Source organism: Schistosoma haematobium, chromosome 3 (genome assembly GCF_000699445.3).
Source record: "Schistosoma haematobium chromosome 3, whole genome shotgun sequence".
NCBI classification, from domain to species: Eukaryota; Metazoa; Platyhelminthes; class Trematoda; order Strigeidida; family Schistosomatidae; genus Schistosoma; species Schistosoma haematobium.
In genome coordinates this window covers 38940100-38965105 of record NC_067198.1, presented here as the reverse complement: position 1 = coordinate 38965105, position 25006 = coordinate 38940100, and the positions used below count along the sequence as shown (strand labels likewise).

The window sequence follows — 25006 nt, the reverse complement described above, 5'->3', positions numbered from 1 at the left end:
GTGAAGGCATGTAGCAGGGTGTGATGAATCCTTTGAAGTTATTATGAATATGGTTTTGGATGGATACTTAAAATCTCGAAATTATTATTTATTTATTTAAACACATAAACATTGGTACAAGGAGGCACCAATTAGATATGCGCCACAAAAATCATTCGATTTGTGTGAGGGCTGGAATACTGCCCGGGTGCCCAGACCGAAGCAGAAAAATTTGAAAACTCCTGGCAAGTGTTGTGCTATCAAATACTAACCATCCACTTCATTCATATCTTTCTCATTATATATCTTTTGTTAGTACGAGACCCCAATACATTGGAATCTATTCTATTTAAAAGCTCTACCATACATTATCTTGTAAAATTACTGTGTGACAAACAGGTTGTACGCGCTGACCTAGTCAATAACCTGAATTCTTAATCATGTTCCTAATTAACATTTGTACAAATTACTTTATTTTATGTAAAAAAACTTATCATATAATTTCGAATTATTTATTTATTTAACGTATATATGTATGCAGTCATCGACTGTTTTTCTCGTTTTGTAAAAAGAAACTTGTTGAAATATTTTGTGCTGAGAATTCCATATTGAACTTAATATATGATATTGAATGAAACCATTACTACTACTAATACTAATGAAGGGTTAGATAGGTAGCTTTCAATTATCCCCTTCAATTGATGCCAGTTAAGATAGAAAGGTCCTGCTCAAATCAAACCGTTTCCTTACAAGATTCTATTAATTAAACTTATTATAATTAGTTGCCAAGTATCTAAAATATTAAACTACACTTCAAGGCCGTACAACAACTTGTAAAAAACTTGAAATAAGATGAAAATTAGTAAAGAAAAAGACAGATCACAATGGTGTAGCAAATAATAAAGTTATGTAAGATAAAAAAATGTGCTAAATGTTTTTAGGTATCATGAAAGCATCCATTTATTTTCAAATGTTCTTTGGAAGACTTATTTGGATGATATAGAAAAAAAGTATATTAATATTACGTTAGTAACTTCCTTCAGAAAAATTCTATGAATAAATGGAAGAAAGAAGTCACGAATGAAATTAACCAATGATCTGATCTTGACCAAACTAAGAGATAACGGGATAGTGATTAAAATAACTATATCATGTAACAAAACAGTTTGTCATAAGGTAAATTTTGAAAAAACGTTCAGTGTAGCAAATTACAGAAAATAAAAATAGAAAAAAGCATCGGAAGTTCGTTCATAAATAAATGTTTTCCTACTGACCAACTCCAATAAGGTGAGTCATGGTCACAAAATTATCCACAAATAAATAGAACAACACAACATGAAACATAACGTAGTTCTGACTAGGAATAGTAAAACGAAAACATTAGAATAAGGAAGACGGGAATGAATAAGTACCGATTAGTATCCAGTTTCTAGATGGATGATTTAAACTTTATTCGTTTTAAAGAAAATTTCCATTACAGACTCAAACTAACGAGAGTCAATGGAGAGCAAGGTGGGATTGTTGGATGTCATATTGTTTATTGTTGAAGGGTTTCAGTCGATGTTCATTTGTGAAATTTATAGTTAAATGGAATCATTTTATTTAGAAGATAAAAATGCGGATGATGCGCCCATGTCACTGTAATCCATCAAATAAGAGAACAATATTAGAATTCGGTTCATTCGATAGGGAAAAGTACAGAATTACGCAATAAAAATATACATTAGAACATCCTTTAAAATGCTGATCGAATTATTTTACTTTCATATGACCAACCAGAGTGTTGAAGATCAAGCAATTGTTTAAGCATTTCTTGTAACCAATCTAAAGTAGTACAAGGTCGTTGAAGTATACTATATAAATGTTCTGTATCTAACATTTGTTTAGTATAAACAATAAATTTATTTAAAAATTTATTTGTCATTTTCTTCGGTGAAGTTTTTTGAAATGTTAATGGTATAGTATTAAATTTAGTGTATAAATCATTGTAAACAAGTTTTTGAAATTTACTCAATGACTTCAATTGGATTGGTTGACTACACTGACAATAGTGGATATTTTTTAATGATGACTTATTATCACTATCCAATAATGTTGTTACTGTATTAAAATTAATTAGACCAGAACACGTAAGACATTTTAATTGGAAATCCTTATTACTATTAGTTATACTATTAGTAGTTGTAATGAGAGGTGACCAATTCTCTATACATGCTTGACATACACAATGAAAATGATATTGCGATTGTAATGAGCTTTGACGTTCATTAAGAGAATGTACTGCATAATGTAAACCATAATTTCCATAAATAATTTCATTTTGTTTAATAGGTCGGATTGAATAAATCGCACATTGAAATTTATCAATTGTTACATTGGTAATATTTGGATCACATGAATGATTGATTAATGACAAAACTGGATATAAACAAGTAGATATTTCAGTTGATGTCAATTTGTTTAAATCTATACCGGGAATTTTGTGTTGTTTATCACTAGTATTATTATTATGAACAGTTGTAGTATTTTCTGTAAAAATATATTCAGGTAATGATAACGAATGACCATTAGATGAGATACATTGAAGATGATGTAATATACATGTAGATGCCCAATCAAATGACAGTAGTGTACAATCCAATTGACTATTATCATCAACGTCTCTGGTAATTGGATAACCACCGGCCTAAACAAATATAACAAGAAAAATGCTATTAGAATGAATATTAGTTAGGAAGATCTGAAAAGTCTGTTCAACTTCGAAGGTAAATTACATCGTCGAAAAACTTTTGAAGGTGCTGTGTTCTCTGAGTTATATGGTTTATTTTGGAACTGTTGTTGTTATTCTAGACATCATCAGCTCAGGTTTCGATTTCCACAAAACGTCACACACTCATTAGTGACTGATTTCGAGTAAAATTCACGAAAGTTTAGTCAGAAGAGTTCCTTATTAGTGGAGGCTAATCATGTTAAGCATGATACACAAATCACCACAGATGAAAATACTGCGTAGACATCGCGCTATATCACAAATGGGTTAGGGATGTTAATGTGAGCACAATGGTGGTAGTGTAAAAGCAACTAATTTGTGTTCGTGTTAATAAAATCTAGTTCAGTTGGTGGGAGGACACAATGCAGTCACGTAATATTTATTAAGATGTAACAGTACTGAGAAGTTTACTAAAATATCGGGTGAAAGAAAACCACCTTATGCAAACACAGTTGACAGTTATCAGCATACTTTAGAAAAAGATTTTGGATAAATCAAACTTCATCATAGTTTAGGAATTATTAACATATATTTTTTTAAGGGTCTATACAAGCTTCTGAGTCGCCATTCTCCCAAATGTGCATTTATTGCTATAAATTCTTCTATTTTACATTTGTTTCAATTAACTAATTATTTCTGTCAACCATTTGTATTTAAGAAGTTTCATTGAAATGTTTACAACCCTGCAGCAAATTTGACTACTAAGAAACCTAAAAAGCATCAACATGGTGGTTCGTACAATTTCATCGACCTATGTCCTTTGGAGAAACTAGAGAAAATCACTACAGAACACGCACATCAAATATATTGGGCGATGAAAAATAATGTCACGAGACCAAGAATGTTCGTAAAAATCTAAGAATGAATGGTAGCTAATCAGACATCAAAACTTCATATACGTGTATTTCCGAATATTTACAAGGTAAATCCTTGCAAAACGAGAATCTTGTTGGAATTTTGTATCCAGATTTCTTTACTATAAAAACATATATGGTATTCAACAAAGCGAGCTGATATGGCGGACAATAGCTGAATCGATTAGAGTGCGAAGGATATACGAAACTGATTTTTTTCAATCACAAGTGACACGCATCCATATCTTAAGGATTACAAGTGCCTAATTGCATAATACGGTATTTACACAGTAAATCATCAAATCATTACCGGTGAATACGACTTGATTCAGTTGCCACGTGCAATGTCCGATATCAATACTGATCCCTGATCACCCTAGATACGAGCCCAAACGGTTATTCAAAAGAAAATACTGAGAGTGAGAAGGGTGTTTATTGACTGAACTGTTATGTAACCCTATATATATTTAACGTCACTAACAGTGTATGTCTCACTCTAGGAATTCAAACCATTTCCTGACCAACCACGTGAGCTCATTATCTCGTTGATTTGTGATTGGCCAATTGCAAAACTGTATTTGAATTACCTTGGAAATCAGAGTGGAAAGTAGCTGATCATGAATCGTAGAGCATAACAGTATTTGATCTTAATAATTTGTATACAAAATCCGTATTGGATGATTTCAAAAAAACATTGACAACTTGTTACATGTCATAACATCCTTAAATTAATTGCTTTACATACTGGAAGGCAGAAGATTTCGACGAAAACGCATATCTGAGAGATTTATGGAATCATTTTTATAGCTTGAAGTATAAAACCTTCATTTAGATATACAAAACTGTTTCCTACCTAATAATATCGTCGAAGCACTTTTTTAAATCTGGGTTATATATGTACAAATTAATCACCATTCTCTATAATTTACAACTATTATTTCAATTTCTAATTTAAGCTTCTTTGGATAATAGAATATAACATATCAGTAAAATTTACAAAGACAAATAAACAGAACAAATCAGAAACCAGGTATAATTTTAAAAGTTTTTGGATTTAATGTCTATTATTCTATTGATAATAATTTCTGATAGTATATAGTGGAAATATACAACTTACTTCAAGACAAAAAGTTAAATAAACAGCTACAACAGTCCGTTGCCATAAATCACTAGTTTTACGTTTAATTGAATTTGTTATCAGCCAATCAACAGTTGTATAATCATCCCAATTTTGTTGTGGAATAACACGATTACCAGTAAATGATGATAATTCTTCTTTGTTTACTGGGTTTTCATCAATTTGATAAATTAATTTATTTAAGGAAATCTGAAATGGATATTTAAAATTTTCAAATTTATTCACTTTAGTAATTCACTATAAATATATATATATATATATATATATATATATATATATATATGTATATATATATATATATATATCACAAACCGATCTTAGATGGACCAGCATTGAATTTATTTATTTATCTGAACACATGAATACTGGTACAAGGGGGCACCAGATACATGTGCGCCACACAAATCTCATTTGATTTGTGTGGGGGCTGGAATACTGCCCAAACGCCAAAACCGAAGCAGGTAGTTTTCTTAGGCGAATACTCCACGAGCATTTGACCTACAGGTCTAGTCCACAAGACAGTGGAGTAGCGTAAGATGTAGTCTCATGGTAGCCGGCGACCAACAATTGGTTTATACGCCATTTGTTTCCTCAGGGTACTGGAGCCCATATGCACCATTGGTTTGGAATCAGGGTTTTCCAACTCCCCTAGGTGGACTCTTTGTGTCCATCAACCCGGTTAAAGCGCCGGCATTTAAAACCGAGAATTATTATAAGGCAGTATCGTTCATATCGGGTGTGAGAGAGTTATTTAGAATAGATAATGGAAGGTAATTCAGCAATATAGTGAACTGACTGAAACTAGACATTAACATCGTTGGATCCCGGTTCAGTGGTCTGGAGGTTAGGCGTTTGCGCGCGAGAACGAAGGTCCTAGGCTCGAGCCCTGGATGTTGGGTTGTGAATGAGCAATGCTGAGAAGTGCTATACTATTGCTTAAATATTTTCAATGATGGTGTAGCTATGATCGCTTCGTCATCCAAACTATGGAAAATTATAATGGTAATTGTTTTGTATACTCAAACACGTACAAATATATTCTCCCTCCTAAATGACGTACGATGTTTGTGTACAATGCAACCCATTATAAGATATACGTATCTGGTACTCCGTTTAATAACGAGCAATCCTGAATATTAACGCATGCTAGTTAAAAATATAACTGATGTGAATGTCTCATAGAACTGAGACAATTAGTGGTAAAGAATATTTAAATAAAATTAAGTCTGATGTTAATCAGTCCAAAGTCAGTCCTGAGTATCAAAAATGGAATAATACAAATCTATACCATTACTGACATAAGCATTATACTCGTTGAACAAGCTATCGGTTGTCTGGACTCAATAGATCAGCAGATAACACGCCAGTGTTCGAAGCGATATGTGCTAGGTTTGAATTTCAATGTGAACATTAACACTAGGTATATCTATCCGATTACTCACAAATAGGGCAAAACCCGAGTCCGGATTATTAACATAATAAAATTTACGTGACAGATCATTGATAAGTATACAGTTTTTTAACAATCCCAACTGGAACAATAAATAAATATATTCTGGTAAAAGAACTATTCGAAACAGTGAATGAGAAGGTATGGTTTGTAACGAATTGACATTTGTTAGTGACAGAGAAACACAATATATCAATTTACCTTGATTAATTTATTCAAAATATTTGGAGCAGTTTTAGTTAAAAGAGAAAATGCAAGCCATGAAATATTCGGTCCACCAATTACATCGTCATCAGATAATTTATCAATGAATGACTTCAATCTCTTTATGGATACTGTCAAGTCATTTGACGATTTACTGCGTAATCGTTTCCAACCAGCATAATCTTCTATAATCAGTCGATCAACAAGTCCACATTCGAAACGATGGCACGGTAAAGATAAATCAGCTGTCGACTCTAAAGGCAATGATGTGTTAATATCAATCCATACTGGATTCCAAGCTTCTTGTTCACACAATTCACTACAAAAACCAACCTTCAAAAAAAGTATATCAAAACAGACAATAAAATTCTTATTCAAGTATGAATTATTAGTAAATGTTATTACAAGCTAACACTGGCTATCGATTAACTACCTAGATTAAGAAACGGGTTTTATCACCTCATTTTAAAGCATCTCAAATATACGAAGTTCGGATTTTCTGAACTGATACAGTAAGGTTATTATCAAATTCCAGTTGTGGACATATCAAAATATATATCACTAAGTTCGAATACATAGAGAACTGGATTTAGATGGAACGAAAAGACAGTAATATATAATCTACTGAGAGTTTGAGATTCATTATTATATGAAAAAGAGTTCGTACTTACGATGATTAAAACAAAAAAAACAACTTTTCTATGTTTGTTTGCTCCACTACGGTTTTATGGATGATGTATGTATAGAAAAACTAGACGAACTCAATAAAAATATGACAAAACAAGCACTTTAAGTAGATGTACAGAAATAACTAAATAACTATCAAACCCCATTGATATAGGAATGTCCTGCTTCGGTTTGGACACCCGGGCAGTATTCCAGCCCTCACACAAATTGAATGGTTTGTGTAACGCATATATATATATATATATTTGGCGCCTCCTTGTACCGATGTTTATGTGTTTAAATAAATAAATATAGGAATCTATGATCACAAAAACATAGTGTACCTATTTACCTACACATATTTAAAGAATGTCTAACCCAAAAGAGAACCATACGGAATTATATTAAGACATTCGTATTAACAGTGTAGTAGGAGATATAATATCTAACACAGCATATCGTGCCGGTTCGGTCACAGATTAGAAAAGTGAAAATATTTTTAATGATGTACCACTAACTGATGATTTATTAAAAACTATAAAGATCGAGAAAAAGTCGTTAAAAAATTATTACTGTAGGGAGCTCGTGGAGATTGTTGAATGTCATAGTTTACATTAAGTACTGATCTTAATTGAACAACCAATTAAGAGGAGGAAGCATTAGGAAGCTGGTTCATTCTAGTGTAATGAATGAATACTTGGTTAGAATAAACCAATCTATAGTTTCAAGCAAAATCACACACGATTTATAAAATATGAAAACAATACATTGAATAGACCATTTGCACATTTTCCTTGAATTGTTTCTTACAAACTCCGTCGTCCTTTCATTCATGGTGTTACAAGAACTGCTTTTGCTTTTCTTCCTCTTCTCTTCATATTCCTCTTTAGTCAGCAAGAATTCTACTTCCAATTCTTGGCACATACTACTTATATCTGTCCGTATAAGTAGCACACAACACATTAGTATGGGGCCCTTAAATAATGTCCATTGTTGGAGAGTATTATACTAGAACATAACAGCTATTACGTATTAGTTCGAGATACACTAAAAGTATAGACTTTTGGATTCTTCCCTAAAAAAAGTTAATGACGTTGATGGAAAAATCGATAGGTAAATAATACGTTAACATAGAAAAAACAGTAAAACAATTGATCACCTGAGTACAATTACGGCAGGGTATAGGATTGATACATCGTTTAGAGCAACGATAACAATTGAGTAATAATCTATTGTAATGAAGTCTACAAGAATACGGTTTATCTAGTATGAGAAGTTCACCTGAAAGAAAAGAATCGTTAACAAGCTGTCAAGTTGAACCTGAAACAATCTGTTAACAGACTAAATTGAATAATAATAATAGACCTGAACTTACACTTTTTACGAGCATTAAAATAATGGAATGATAATAATTGACTAGGTTGTTGATATGGACAAAACTCGAGTTTGATTTTTTAAATTCTTTGGGACATCCTCCAATCACATAGTTTGTAAACGATTCCTGATCATATTGATTTTCATGTTCAAAATGTTGTACGTTATTTAGCCGGAAATAATTAAGGCTGCTGATCAATTGCTTTCTCTCTAGGTGTTCGTTTTTCAGGAGCTTTATATCAGGAATTCGACCTCCTGGAAAGTTATCCGTCGACCAGACCGTATTACTGCTTATTATCTGTAAATAAGCATTCTATTCACTAGTTGACCAACCTAGCACATGTGCATTGTCATAAAGCTTAAAAACTAAACTCGATAACAGCTCTGGATCTCGGGAGAATGAAGTTCAGCATGATTGTAGGTATGATTTGTGGAGGCTTGATCTAGTGGTTATTATAATCGATTTTCAATTAGGAGGTTGTGTTCTTGAACCTTGCTCCACTGCAGTTTAAGTGGCTAAAAATATTATTAGCCCTCTTACACAAAACGTGATGTCTAAAGCTGAATAAATAAACTTATGCTCATTACTTAAATACCCGAACGTATAAATTACTAGTAAATGTGAATAATTCAAAAATCTAATTCTCCTAGAAATCAATCCTCCACTTATAGCAGCTACAGTTCTGTCAGTGAAGAAATCACTGGTGAAAATAGTATCATATATCAATATTGGTTGTTACACAGTGAAATAATAGCGATGATTCAGGTAAACTACAGCAAATTATTTCTAGCTATAATGATGGCTGTTTCAAACCAATAGATTTGTTTCGATGATCTAAATTGATATAAACAACGATGAAATGTAAGTTTTTGCAAATATTAATCGGGTTCAAATAAATGCTATTTGAACACATAGGAAGACAAAAATCGAAAACTTAATAATTTGATCATAGAAAAAGCTGTTTAAAACTTTTGAATTCTTGTTGTTAGAATGAGAACAATATCATTATTTATATGATTGAGCTAGACTTTTCATTAGAACTACAGGAATTCCATCTTGAAGTTAGTTACTATTAAGCACATGATTATTATTAACGAGTAATTACTTACTCCCAACCACTACCTATCTGGACAGGTGTTGTCTGGTGCGGACTGGAAGAAAGCTAGAGGAGGCAAAACCGAAACGCAATAACAATCCATGGACTATGGAAATGAACAGTGTTGATATATGCACACTATACAATCGAAGTCCATGCAATTATCGTAACAAGTAGTTGGAGACGCTGGGTGGCATAGCTCAAAAACCTTCACAATGGAATAGATGTATTCACTCTTTATCTACTCTTAAACCCTGAGTTCAGAAATCTTCTTACACTAACTTCTATTTTTTCTTTGCTTAATCTTTTCTACTACTGCTGATACTATTAATACTTAATGATTTTACCTAGCTATGTTAATATGATGTGACAAGTGGAACAGATGAATTATGTGCCAGATTTAAAAATAATACAGTATACGAACCTGGCTGAATATTTTTTGTCGCTGCGATATGCCAACCAAATTCATCATTATAATTTAATTTCACAGCTGGTGGGTCTTGTAAATGGAGAGAGCGAAAAATGCTTGGATGCAAATTATGATCTGTGATATTACTGCCATTATTAGGATTATTAAAATTCTTTGTAATGATCGTTTGAGTGTTTTCATGCTTCACTATTAACGATTTCGCCTCATGTACAAAGTACGGTATAACTGAATTATCAATCAATATTTCATCTTTCTTTATAGTTGAACAGTCTTTTATTCCCTTTTGCATCATTTCATTTAAATTATTTGGAATAGTTAAATTTTCAGATTTCATATATTCTACACAGTTATTGAATTCAGTTAATGCATCTTTAAAGAGTTTCAGCGAAATAAGACTTTGTGCACGACGTATAAATAGACGTGGTAGACGATCTTTAGGGAAATTACACTTTTACAAAGAAAACACAGTAAAAAGAAAATAAACAGCAATTGAAATATATATGACAAGTCATAAAAAGTACAATCATTGATTAATGATGAAACTAAGAGAATGACTAAAATAGGATGAAAAAAGTGTAGGGTAAAGAGAGATATTACTAACAAATCAATTACAGCAGTTATGATACTTATGAAAAATTATAGCTTAATTTAAACAGTATCAACCTTTTAGTTGAATGAGAGTGATAAAATAATTTTTAACTGAATTTTAATTAATACTCTAGGTGCAAAAATAAAAAAAAAAAACAGTGAATCGTGACAAATATTAACAGTGTAATCATATCAAAACATACATGTAATTCACAACACAAATAACAAGTAATTACAAAGTTGAACAAGATCACTCTGTATTTTTCTACCGTGACAACACATAAAAGTTCTGTAAATCTAATCATTAAAACAAAATATGTATTTCACTAAAATATGTGAATAGAAATGAAGAGATAAACTGTAAAAGAAGGAATAGCAAAAGTTATTACTGAATCCAAGATTTTTCAACAAATAAGTCACATTATTTAAATGATTAAGCCAATCAATACTGTGGTGATGTTTATCGATTGATTTGATCACATTGTATAAACATTCTTCTTATCTCAGACCATTAGTTCTATCTACCAGTAGAACTGATATGTTTATATGAAAGTTTTTTTTTTGAATTATTCAAGTTTAACGTAATGTAGGAAACTGTTTGTATTTCCAATAAATTTGTTAACCAGCTCCCAATATGACTTAATAAATCACTAATACGATTCTTTTCCAACTAAGTTGTAGGGAGCGAATTAACAGAGAAAGTTAACCATTCCAGTTATCTTAGGAGTCTTATCAACTTGAACGGGTAGGTAAAGGGGAAATCTCAATATGGATACAAAAAGCTCGCGCAGTTCTTGTCAACATTCACCACCTACAGCCTATTGAAAATTGTAAGGAGTAGCATATTGTCTAATATTCATGAAGCCACTAACTTTTGGTTTGAATCGCATCATTAGATGCAGGCTTTTCAATAAGGCTATACACAAATGTGCCATAGGTCGAAAATGGTCGTAGGAATAAAAATGAACTAACAATATTGAGAGTAAGTAAAAGTGTGGAAACTTATCAACCCATCAGATTTAAAATCTAAATGTTTAGGATAGTTAGGACACACATCACCTATCTTCGTACACTACAAACTTTAGTTTCTTATAGTAAAACGAAGAGAATTTAAGTAGAAGAGCTAAATTGTAATAAAGCCAGAACAAAGAAGGAATTAAACAAATTAAACTCGACAGAAATGAAGAACTAACTACAGAATCTTAACAACTTACGAATTGTAATCTTGTGAAAGCTAGAAGTATAGAAACACAATGTATATTTATATTACAACAAGATAGAATAACTAACCTAAATCAAAATTAGAATGATTTAGTCATCGAAAATTTAGTACTTAAGTCGCTAGACTGCAATTACATGAACATATATGCTGATATATATCATATTATATAAAAATCAGTCGTGAATAGGTTAATATTAAGTTGAAATGTTTCGCATACAATGCCTTGTTTGCTAAAAGCTGTATCCTTAAGTAGTTACGTTTAGTTGCATATTCGTTAACTTTAAAATTTAGTATCACGAACATTTTATTTTGTGATTGCAATTTAAAATACACCAGTACTAGAAAAAAGTTAGTCGGCAAAGAGAAGTGTAAATACTAAATGTATGTTTTTTTTATAACTTGGAAACTATGAAAATACATTTCAGCGTTATCAGTTAATCTACGTTGGTTGAACATAATAAGATAGTAAAAGATGCTTGGAGTCAATTTACTGAAATGTGTCTATAAGGTTTCGCAAATTTGCAGCATTGGAGAAACTAGTGTTCCACCAGTTATCGGAACCCACTTCACGTATATTTCTGCAAATGGGAACATAGCTAGCAAGTGCCGTATAACATAGGTTTAATGTTTCCTGAAAACTGACTTTATGTATCTGAATTACAAACCGTAACACAACCATACTGAATTATTTTATAAACGTGTTATAATCTCTTTCTTACGGTATGACCCAGCTATTCCTATTGCTTAATATTCTTGGACACCAAATCACTCGACAAGTCGCCAAATCAGAACACGGTTGAACAGGAAAGAGATTATATTCCAAATAACAAGGTTAGATGGAAGTAAGATGCAAGTAAGAAGCACAATAGAGAAAACGTTAGTATATTTATAGTTTTTACATGAGAAGATTCTAGAGTATTCTCCAACTATCGACTAGTGCTGATTGGATAAGAACTAGCCAATCAGCGTGCACCAAAGCAATCGTGCATTGAGCATGCTTTAATCCAGTCTGTCCCGCTAACAAAACGGTACATTAGATTATTAAAATCTAACTCCAATGAACTATTTGCAATACACAGTAACTCGCCGTTCGGATTTGATATAAAATGATGTTATCTTTGGTCAGGAGCGTTTAAGGACAAATCAGGAAAAAGAGAATAATGGAAGAATTTATTAGCTACTATTACCGGTGTTGATTACAGTGAAAGCTGCAAGGTTATTTGTAAACATTATTTCAGTTGTTCTAAAGGTTAAGCGCTTGCCACGAAATATGAAAGTCCTGAGTTCGATCTCCGGTGTTGTTGTGGATGCTTACCGCTGAGTAGTCTCATAGTTAGAAGAAGCAACTATCCAATACATCTCGATTTCTAACGGTTATCTGGTAGATCAATCTGTGATGCAAACTGGAAAAACTGTGTTAAACTAAATAAGAAGATTCGTATTATAAAACTTAGGTCTAAATCTTCCTAACTATTCCTTTCAATCACTTAACTTTGGAAATAATGCATCACAAAATCGGGTTCTTAGAATAGAGAACACGCAACAAATTGATTAATAAAACTCAATAAAAGCACAAGGGATAACTTAGACATGAAATTAATTGCCACTGAGTGACCAAATATTATAAGCAGCATTCAGAAACAACTAACCTCAACCGCCAAGAGAGTGGTACTACAGTTAGCGTGTAGCGTTGGACAGATATGGCGAGTCGACTAAGGAAGCTAAAAGCCTTCATTGACTGAGATAGTTAGGATATCTGTTACACATATCTTCTGATTTCATTGATCTCTTATCTGATGGGGTTGAAATGAGGTGTAACAACTTGAATAGATACACATCTGAGCGAGATTCTATGGTGGCTACGATTAACAATATTATTCGACTGTCAAATATAATAACTTCCAGGATTAAAATCCCAATTTTGAGATCTGAAAAGCTAGGTAGTATATATATATATATGGTAAAGTAAATCCCCTTAGTAAACTGTTAAGTAGGTATATAGTTACAGAATATAAGAATGCTTTTTTTCTACAGAACTAAGTACAATACATATTTTCGGTTAGCTTAAAAGTCTACTAAAGTGTTCACTTATGTACCACTCGGTAATAGTGCACCATTTTTAGTTAACAGTGCACAAACTAGTCACAATCTGAATACGAAAAATGTTGAGTGCAAAAACTGTACAATCTCAATTTCACAGTAATTAGAAAACATGAGTCTATACAAATATGCAGTAGGGTTTTTTTATATTTGAATAGGAATTTAAACCAGTTACATAAAAAACCCTACTTTTTAATTGGGTTCATGAGTTTAATTGAATTTCATAAACTTACTTTAATAGCCAGATCAATATCTTGTAATACTGCTTCATGAACACCGATACGACTTAAAACACATGACCGATTACCATAGCCTAAAGCTTTTTCTTCAGAACTGCTGGCAAAGAAAATCGCTTCAGTGTAGTAACGAAGAGCTAAAGATAAATTATTAGTACGCCATGCTTCATTTCCCTGTTCACGTTTTTGTTTAGCAATGGAATTATTTTTCACAGCTGATGATTGGTCAGAGACTAACAGAAAAGATAAGTAATTATACAATAAAGCAATATTATTTTAAGGTTGATAAATGATTTTAAAATATAAAATAGATTAATTTTGGCTAGTAGTGAAAAGTAAAACGCCCATTTCGTCTTATTTTGGACCCGGATAGGACGAAATATGTGGCTAAACGTTTATATCTAGGCAAACGGTACAGGATACACATACGCTAACGAAGACTGATCAAGCTGAAGTTATAAATAACAACAACAGGATCATTTAAACTCTTGTTAACAGTAATATAGTTTAAAAATACTTCTTATCATGGACTGATACTAACCAAAAGATCCCAATAGAAAAGGAAACACTGAATAGTTATTTTGTTCAGTATTGGATTTTTCAGTCATACTGGAATGTATCAGACGAATAACGAAAATTGCAAGTAGCCAACAGAATTCTTTAAAAAAAAAAACTAAATAAATCTAAGCTATTCCGTTCACTTTGTTGCTTTTACTTTGTTCAAACTAATCAAGAGAAGAGATTTTATAAAATGAAAATAGTATTGTATAACGCACTACAATATGAGCAGCTGATAATAAGGGTGTACATTCTACTTATTATTCACTAAACTTTAAGTGTAGTTTGGGATTTGGTCAGTCAGTATCAACGTAGAACTTCGTACTTATGTACATCAATTCGAGTTGCCATACCACATTAGCACAGAGATACAATTGTCGATTCAAATCCCATAGTGGTAGAGGTAGTAAGAGTATAAGCAGTAATCAGAGAGATTAGGGTTTGGAGATATTATTCAATGAGTAAAACCCAGTGAAATATATTTGAAAAGAGAAAAAAAGGGATATGAATAATTCAAAAGACTAGAATTTGGGAGAGCACAAAAAGTGGATGCACGTGAGCCACTGCAAACGATTTTGAGCCATATCATTCAGGATCTCTAACCATCGGTTGCCATCATCTCGCGGTCCCCAACCACGCAGTCTACACCTACCAACATGGCTCAGTCCACTTGTCAGTGACTTCATGGATTTGTGACGTTTTGGTCTGGCCGCCCGTAGCTTTCTTCCAACCTACTCCTACACCAGAAAACATCGCACGTCGAGGCAGTCGGTCCTTGGGCATACGTAACACGAGTCCCAGCAATCTCAACTGATGAAGTTTCACTACTTCATCAATTTATTTGCCATCCTTACCTAGTACCCGTTTCCTAGCAACTGCATTACTTACTCGGTGGTCCCAGGATATACGAGCAATGCTTCGAAGACACTTATGATCAAATACTAGTAACCTACGAATATCGTCTACTCTTACCGGCCATGTCTTGGTAGAAAATCACTTTTTGTTTCATCGTATATATCAAAGGTGTACGTTGCAAATAAGCTTTGGATGGGCTTGAAAACAAACACAGGATGAAGTCTAACTATTCCTGAATTTAATTCCAAAAATGTTCATGAATGTTGAGAGTTGTGAAAAAGGCAACGTTGGTGTTTTGAATCATCGACATCCATCATCTTCCCGAACGACAGAAATGTATTTCGTAGTTACAAACATACGAAATTCTTACATAACCACTTGCAAAATAAAGATCATTTACTTGAGATTTTAAATTGTCTAAGAAATGGCATTAACATAAACTTCTTGACACGTTCATAGTCTGTTTTACATTCTTCAAACCCAGGAAGCCAAGGTAGATCATACGAGGGTGGACTCATCTCTACAACTGACTCCATTACAAGATCACAAAAGCGATATAAGTCTGTTGGATTCGGAGTAACCATTTTGTCTACAAAACAAAGTATATTATTATTTGGTGACATTGAAAAACAAGTAAAATAGTATCGTAGAAAAATTTGCCTTATACTAGTTATTTACGAACATACTAATGCATATATATTTATTTATTTAAGCACATAAACACTGGTACAAGAAGGCATCAAACAGATATGCACCATAAAAATCATTCAATTTGTTGTAGGGCTGGAATACTGCCCAAACGCCAAAACCGAAGCAGGTAGTTTTCTTAGGCGAATACTCCACGAGCATTTGACCTACAGGTCTAATCCACAAGACAGTGGAGCATCGTAAGGAGATGCAGTCCCATGGTAGCCCGTGACCAACAACTGGTTTATACGCCATTTGTTCCCTCAGTATACTGGAGTCCATGTGCACCACTGGTTTGGAATCAAACAATAGCAAAAAGTCATCATTTCAGGGACACTAACAGTCACCAATGAGGTGTGATTACAATCTCAAAAGAGTTTCGCTTTGTGTTTCAAGAGTCTCAAAGAATGAATGATAACTTTAGACTAACCAGCTTGTAATCTCAGAGTATTCATTGGAAATATTAGGAAACAAGGACTTTTGATATAGCGTCAACCGAGGTGGGTTCGAATCTGTTAATATCTTGTGAGATCTAAAGCAAAACGTACTGGTGTCTCATGGTTGAGGATCATATGCCAGTTATAGGGGCTCCTTAACAACCACCTCCCAAAATCCAAAACAATAGCTTTGAGATAACTAGTAGAAAATGTAGATTGTACGTTTCTAATTTGACTAACAAGGTGCCAGTGAGTTTAATATTTATCACTAGTATTTGTCCATATTCGGAACTTGAACTATCAAAAACAGGTTTTGTAAAAAATGCGAAATATTGATTTAATATTTGTTATGCTTAAATTTGTAAAGGTCTGCGTCTGTTTTACATGACTTAACGTTTTCTGTTTCATCTATTTAGAGTTGCGAAGATAAATCAGTTCAGATATAAATTGTAAGTATGAGAATTAGTGAATGCTAAGTCAACCAAATGACACGACTATGTAAGCATTGATTTCAACTCAATCGAGTAAAACAAATATATGCTAGTATCAGTCATATTAGATTTACTATCGTGTACCGCTATTTGGAAATTCAACCGTTTTTTTTAACCAGATAGTTCACTTACGAGCAGAAGCGGGCAAAACCGTCGTCTCTACAGACGTTTCAGGATGGTTGCTGTGGAGATAAAGTAGGATAAGCTAGAAATTTCTCAGATGGATGTTCAATATCAAGACACGGTTACTGGAGAACTAGACAAAATTGAAGTGTGTAACAAGTAACTCAATTAAGATAGTATCCAACTTTTAAAAAGTAACTTACATAATGTAATTAACATTCATTAGGAAATAATTCTACGACCAGTTGCTTCTAAAAAAATTGGTTACCATCATAATGCGCGGACTATGGAAAATATGTGAATGGTGGAGTTGGATGTAGTTACCTGGGTTTTGTTCAGACTAGGAATACATTGGTGCCAAGTTGGGAAAAATGTTCGGGCACCACCACATGTATTGCATGAGAACAATGACTAGTATTATACATGAATGTAATCCTTAATTTGAAACCTTTATAAAGGAACAAGTTAGACAAAATAAGGTGATACAACCAATCCTTCTACCCTATACTGTTTTAAACAACGAGTATATTGATTACAGGGTTACCAACTCTTTCGGTCTCTATTTAACTTTACCAACAGTAACACTCTACAAGCATAAAATTAGAAAGTTGTGTAATAGTAATGAAAACTATGATGCAACTTAATGGAAACTACTTAATATAATAACCTGGAATATTTATTGTCCACACAACGTGTGAATAAAAACAGATAAACACAAAATAAACACGTAAAATTTCCTACAAGAAAGGTTCATGAAAGACACAATGATTCCTTTGGAATAGCACTTTATTCACATTTGTTCCTAAGTACACGAACATATATATACACTCAAAAATAAATTTACGAAATATCTGATTCCACATTTAATTTACATACATATATGAAAGGCTCACAAACACAGAGAGAATCAAAATTTCAAATTTAATTGAGCATAAAGCTGGAAATGCAAAATACTAAGTGAAAAACTACAAAAAAATTTGATGGTAGAGTAAAAGACAGAAATAAAAGAAAATATAATAGAATCTAGTTAGGTGATACATCCAGATGACATTGAACTGGTAGGGCTACCATTACTGCCACCAACGCCTATGGTATTATTATTAACTATTGTAGAAGTATAATCAGTAGCTGTTGATGTACCTGAAGCAACTTTAGCGTCTAAATAGAAAAGAATGTAAGCTGTATAAGAAGATTTCGAGGTCTCCGTAGACGAACCAAAAAAGTCTTCAATATTGGTGCGATGGATTTTCTAGACGGAAAAGGAGTACCACATTATTATACAGAATTTAAATTTAAATTATATGCGTACACTTATGGTTTTAAAAGAAATATAAAAAGTAATTACACTTGTATACAGTATGAGTTGTGCTAATCTATGAGGGGCTAAGAAACTACAACAATTTATTACATTTTACCACATGGAATGAAATTTAAAAGTGTAACCCGGTGAGTGGCATATGAATAACTGATCCAAAGAATAACAGATCCCGTTAAGAAAGAAAACGCAAACCAATTACCATATGAAGTCTGACCACTAGACCAAGAATGATATTTAAGATGGACAGGAAATATCATCTGGTTTATAAAACTAAAATAGATGGAATGTATGTGAAGCCTTTACTTAAAAAAGAGCTAAGAATTTGCGGGTGCTAGATGAAAAGAAAGTATTTACGTGTGAATGAGTCACCAAGCAGTAAATATTCAGGTTAACTGCGGAGTTTAAAGTTGAAAAGGTAGGTAATCCGGGTGCAGAGAATATAATATCAAATTCAACCCCATAAGATACAAATCTTCATTAACACGAAATCTGATAAGGTAATTAAACTGAATCTATTTTGTCCATAGAATATTAGGATACCTGGCAAAATCATTGGTTAACAAGCGATGGTATCGAACGGTAAAAAGATATGAAATTAAACCATGAAATTAGAGTTCCTCTTAAAAGAATTTGTATGTTGGAATTAGGCATTAAAGTATTGGCTTTTTATTTAGAAACACTAGAATTCCAAACATTGAGTCACTGTTTTCAGCTGTGATCCACCTTTTTTGATGTGGCATCTGAATATCACAGGTACTCAGATAGTTAGTGAGGTAATCAGGAAATCGTGAACGATGTAACCCAAACAGCGACCTGACGGTACAGATCTTTTTTTCTAGGTGGTTGGAACTTTTGGCTCATAACATCATGGGCTATTTTCCTTTTAGAGATGGTATCGATCACCCTATAAACCAGAAAGCCTAATTGGACAAATAAAAAAAGTCGCTTGAAGCTAGTTATAGCATTAAAGAATTGGAATATGAAACTTACTTCAACTAGTTCGTCATCAAACAAAAACCATAATCCATGAGACTTCACAAGTGTTACATAATGTCCACGATTTGGTCCAGAGCCTGAGTGAACGACAACAGCCATAAGATTATATAGACGATCATCATTAGATGAGTCACTAGACTGTTAGTGAAAATAAGTAAGCGTGAGAAAATCAACTAAATCGTCAATAGATGTGAGGAATAAAAAAACAATTTATAGATTATGAAGCCTAATAACAGTTTATGGACTCTAAAGTTTACACTTCATCATGCTGGTGTGATATGGAAGCTTGAATCGATTCATTTGTGTTATTTCCTACGTCGACTATGACTGACCAACGTGTCTAAACTGTTCCTAAGTAAAGCAGTTATAAATCATTAAGTTAATGATCCCATGTTGTTCCGATCAAGGATAACGAAGTGTGAAACTGTTTATTTATTTATTTGAACACATACATATTGGTACAAGAGTGCGCCAAATATATATGCGCCACACAAAACAATGAGAATTTAAAGGGAAGGAAAAAGGAAAAAAAAGGTAAGGAAGGTAAAAAAAGAACAATAAGGAAGAGATTGGTGTAAGTTAGTGTAATAATAATAGTGGTAATAATGCGGGAACGGAAAGGTACAATCAGAAGAAATCCTTCAGTTAAGGAAGATACAGCCATTCTTTTTTATGAAGTAAAAGAAGGTTACAGCAGGGTCGCCACTGGTTTCTATTCTGAGCCATATCTGATAACGTATCTAGCCACTGTGTTGCGCTATCTCTCGGACCCCAGCCAGGGAGTCGTGAAGGACCAACACAAGCCAGTCCTTTACAGCTTTCTTTCATACCACGATACCATGTCATATACTGACCTCAGTGGTCTAGTGGTTAAGTGCTCGCGCGCGAAACCAGTAGGTCCTGGGTTCGAATCTCTGCCCCCGAATGCCCTGGTATGGCCGAGAGCGAGGTAGGTTCGCCCTCCCTCTCGAAATACTCTCACACGGCCACGCGTATATAGCCTCTGCCAGGGAAATCCTACTCACTGCCTTCTCGTGGCGGGGGTGTTGTTTACAAAAATGAGAGGACGAAAAGCGAATGTCCGGCGCTTTAACCGGATTCCAAACCAATGGTGCACATGGGCTCCAGTATCCTGCGGGAACAAATGGCGTATGAACCAATTGTTGGTCACGGGCTACCATGGGACTGCATCTCCTCACGATGCTCCACTGCCTTGTGGGTCAGACCTTTAGGTCAAAGGCTCGGGGTGTGGCCCCCTAAGAAAACCACCTGCTTCGGTTTGGGCACCCGGGCAGTATCTCAGCCCGCACACAAAAACATGATAAACTATCTACTTATGAAAGTGTGAAACTCTGGTATTCTCAAACACTAGGCTACATAAATGTAGAATAATCTTCGTTTACCAGTGGAAATTTGTGAAAGCAACTACATGAAAATCACAACAAACACAAATCTTAAGCGAAACTAACCGTATTGAATAGTCTTAATTCCATAGGGAAGGCGACTCTGTAGGACAACTTGATAAACCGATTGAGATTTTCTGAATACTTGAATCGCTTCAAATGCAGGGCCAGAAGTAAAGGTGGCTTTTTAATGCGCATCCTGTGAAAGAGAACAAGAAACCTGGTTGACGGTGGTGAAAATCACAAAGGTAAATTAGCCTAGGAGTGGTTACTTTTAACGATACTATTTAGGTAAGGAGAAACCCAAAAATTACTAGAGATGACAAGTTGGAAGGTCTCAATTTCACCAGGTCTCCAAAACTTTAATCTACGAAGAATCCGAACGGTGTCTAGAGGTATGGTTTTTGACTGCCGATGAATCTCTGTGCTAATAACATTTCAGAGGTGATTGCGATTTCGTTTAAATTTTGCCCTAGTTGAATACGTGACGACTGAGAATAAATTAACTTGTAGGTAGTTGGTTATAGTTTATGCAATAAGAGTATTTAAAAGCTTTTGTATCCCAGTTGGAATGAAAACACCTTAATTTTGAGTACTAAGTTTTCTGGAGAAGTTTAAGTTTAGCAAAACCCTCATTCTCTTTCAATACCAAATGATGTAATGTACGAGTCCAATGTGTAACGTGTATCTCGAAACCAAAGGAGTTCGTAAAACAACATGGATTACGTAATGTCACTTAGTTATCAGGCTCTGCTATTAACAACATACACTGTAATCTTTGACAATAGAAACACCGACTAAATTTGGACGAACTATTGAACGGCCCGTATCCAAATAAGAACAACTTTACTAATTAGGTATGTCGACTTAGTTAAAGTTATGTAAACCAATGTTGGTTAAGAAATCACACATGAACTCACCGTCTCTGAGCTTCTTGCTTGCAACGACAAAATTCACAGTAATACTTATTGTCTGAACGCATTGTTTCAGTATCGGAAAAGCAACGGAGACAATAAGATATATCAACATTTTCTCCGACATCAACTGATAGATCGAGGAAATTTTCCTCTTTCGTGCGAACATTATCACAGTTAAGGCACCTAGTTTCATTGGTCAAGCTTCCTTGGAAGATCTCATGAATCCAATTACGGCCACTATGCTTTCGATTACTTTCTGAAACATCGGTCATTTCACAATCACTAGGATCTTCAGCATCTTCTACTCCGGTTGGTTGTTGTTCGGCTAAAAAGTTTGTTTGTGATACGTTGATTACCTCTTATTATGTCAGCTATTTTGTTGAGAAGATAATTAAGAAACTCATGAGCATCCTGTTGCAAATAGTTATCAAATAATCCTAAAGTAGGAGTGGAGCGTAAGAATAGATCATACATACCATTCTCCCGCTTCAACTTTTGTATGAATTTTTTAGGGCGCATCTGACCCACTCTTCTTTGCTGAGATACGACTGAATAAAAGAGATCCGAAAGACATGTCAGTAGAGTTTCCTTTTTGGGATTTTTCGCTCGATCATTGTATTGTAAGACCTTATCTCGAAATGGCTTACAGAAGAACAAGGCCTGTATGACTGAATTGCAGTAGCACGTATTTCCGAACTACGAAATTTATGTCAAGATGGATATGCTTACGTTCACCAGCCCAAAATATCGTTCTCCACTGAGAAGTTGATCACTGGCAATCTCTTTCTCTAACTGAGAGCTGCTGAGCCCCTGACAACATGAATATGAGGTCTAAGTAAACCTACCATTTTTAAGCAATTAATACGAAGGAAGGACTCCAGAAACCTCATAATGAAATATCATCATGATTTTAAAATAAAATAGTTATAGCGCTAGAATCTCTCTTCTTCAAGTGCGCCGTATGCTGACCAATTTCCAATACTGATACGATGAGCTAACTTTCTATTCTCTGAGAAGATTTGGAACGATACTCTGACTTTTATTGTTAAAATCCTTGGTCACTAATCCGATGAACTGTTTTTAGATGAAATCGAATTCAGATTCAGATTTGTGTAGTAAGGACAGAAGGTCTACAGTCTATTTTATTTCTTTTCTGTGTGTTTTTATGAGTGTCCAGCTTTCTCTTGAACTGATCAGTTGAAGGTGCTGACACCACTGCTTCGGGTAACAGGTACCAAGAATTGATGACTCGGTGCGAAAACCTGTATGCTGCGGGTACTTTTTTCGTTCTTGACTTTTCTACTCACCTGCTATGTCCTTTGAAATGTCCCGATCTAGTGAGGAGATAAAGAGAAGATATATCATATCCAAAAGCATTTCTTTGTATTCTGTACATCAAAATCAGATTACCTCTTAATTTCCGATGGGACAGAGTAAAGAGATCTAGCTTTTCAAGCAGCTTTTTGTATGGTAAACCCCGCAGTTCTGGAATTGCACGGGCAGATGCCCTCTGTATTTTTTTCCAGGATATCTGAGTCACCCTTTTAAACAGAGGCTTGCAGCCCGAGCGCAGTTCTCAAGCTCAGTTCTCATTAAGGTTGTGTATACTGTAGTGAACATCGTAGTATTATAGCGGTAAATAAATCCCAAAAATAAATAGCTCCGTAAGTCATCGACATTGGATGCTGACCTCATCAGTTTTAATGGACTCACCTGGCTGAGGGCGCTCGGTCATGCATCCGCACTAGATAACGAGTGGGAACGCCGTGCTCAACAACCCCTGCAGTCTCTAGCCAGATTAGATCAGACGATCCACGATATATTGATAGCCTATCGAATATATGTTCAAGCCTTCTCGCTTCTGTCTTTTGATTTCACTGGGTGGGTACGATTCATATTAGAAGATGTTACTGGTTAAAACGTTGTCAAACTCTGAATACCTGGGGCATCTTTATTGGTGAGCCCGACGTGACCTGGCACACTAAATTGTAAACTGTGAGTCTGTTCCTTTTTGAGATTTTATAAATCATTGCTTTATTTTAATTTTTCACACATTTTGATTGTTGTCCGTGTTTTTGGATATGTTTTTTCCCTCATTCATTCTCGTACTTGATATTTCACCATGATGGAACAGACACACAAGGTACTAAAGCTAAAGACCATGTCCCCACATTCGTTCCAACTAATGCCCTTCTGGCCAGACAACACCGAAGCCTGGTTTGGCTACGCAGAAGCCAACTTTTACGAACACGGCGTGAACGACATCTGCACAATTCCTCGCAGTAGTCAAGGCACTACCGCGCGAATTCAACAGGTGCGTAACACCTAGTACGTTTACTAGTGATGTTTCCGAACCTTACGAAACGCTGAAACGTTCTATTCTTAAACGCGGAGACTTAACCGATAGACAAAAGTTAGACCAACTCCTTAATAACATCGACCTGCAACACGGTTCTGCGACAGTCATGTTACAAAGAATGAGGGAGGTTATCGGCCAATGAGCCTTCGACGAAGGCTCATTCAAACAACATTTCCTATCCAAACTTCCTCAACAGATGCAAGCTGTGCTAGTCTCGTTTCAAAACAACTCCTTAGAAGAGCTGGTTTCATCTGCCGACCGCATCTTATAAATCACGAAATCTTCTAATGCCGAGGTTTTTTCAGTCAAAGAAAAGCCTCAGACGACTCAGAATGACATGAAAGAGTTATGTCATACACTTACACGTTATCTTAAAGTTCGGAACGACCGTAAACGATCACACACCCTGCGAAGAAGCACTTCACGTAAGCTATCTGCCTTTAGACGACGAGAGACGGATAACCCCGACTGGTGCTGGTATCATAACCAGTATGGAAAGTCTTCCAGAAATTGCAGAAAACCATGCAATTTTCCCAACTCAAAACCGACCGACTCGAAAAACAACTCGGAAAACTCCCAAGCCGGCACGCGTTAACGGCAACCGTAGCCGGCGAACATAGCCGTCTATTATACGTCACAGACGTGATAACGAAAGTTCGCTACCTCGTCGATACTGGCGCAGAAGTTAGCGTTCTCCCAGCGAATTCTAACGACCGGCTTCACTAATCGGTTTTAAACTTACAGGCGGCAAACG

General features: G+C 34.5%; 1 protein-coding gene across 2 annotated transcripts; it reads right to left on the bottom strand.

The window, feature by feature from the left end:
* Positions 1-423: 423 nt before the first annotated feature.
* MS3_00005736 (uncharacterized protein) lies at positions 424-23842 on the bottom strand. 2 transcript variants are annotated; one of them, XM_051213826.1, is made up of 15 exons: positions 23834-23842; positions 23201-23403; positions 22739-22778; positions 22623-22703; positions 22370-22589; positions 22250-22330; positions 21897-22218; positions 21043-21175; positions 19568-19711; positions 15639-18508; positions 9957-14341; positions 8221-8342; positions 6393-6728; positions 4721-4930; positions 424-2665 (listed from the first exon to the last, which is right to left on the bottom strand). In XM_051213826.1, exons 11-15 carry the CDS (start codon positions 10294-10296, stop codon positions 1715-1717), a joined length of 1959 nt encoding a protein of 652 aa, XP_051069840.1. In that variant the 5' UTR covers positions 10297-14341; positions 15639-18508; positions 19568-19711; positions 21043-21175; positions 21897-22218; positions 22250-22330; positions 22370-22589; positions 22623-22703; positions 22739-22778; positions 23201-23403; positions 23834-23842; the 3' UTR covers positions 424-1714. The 2 variants fall into 2 exon arrangements, with proteins under 2 accessions (XP_051069840.1, XP_012798589.3); XM_012943135.3 differs by lacking the exons at positions 19568-19711; positions 21043-21175; positions 21897-22218; ... (4 more) ...; positions 23201-23403; positions 23834-23842 and having other exon boundaries at positions 9957-10410; positions 14106-14341; positions 15922-16153.
* Positions 23843-25006: the final 1164 nt, after the last annotated feature.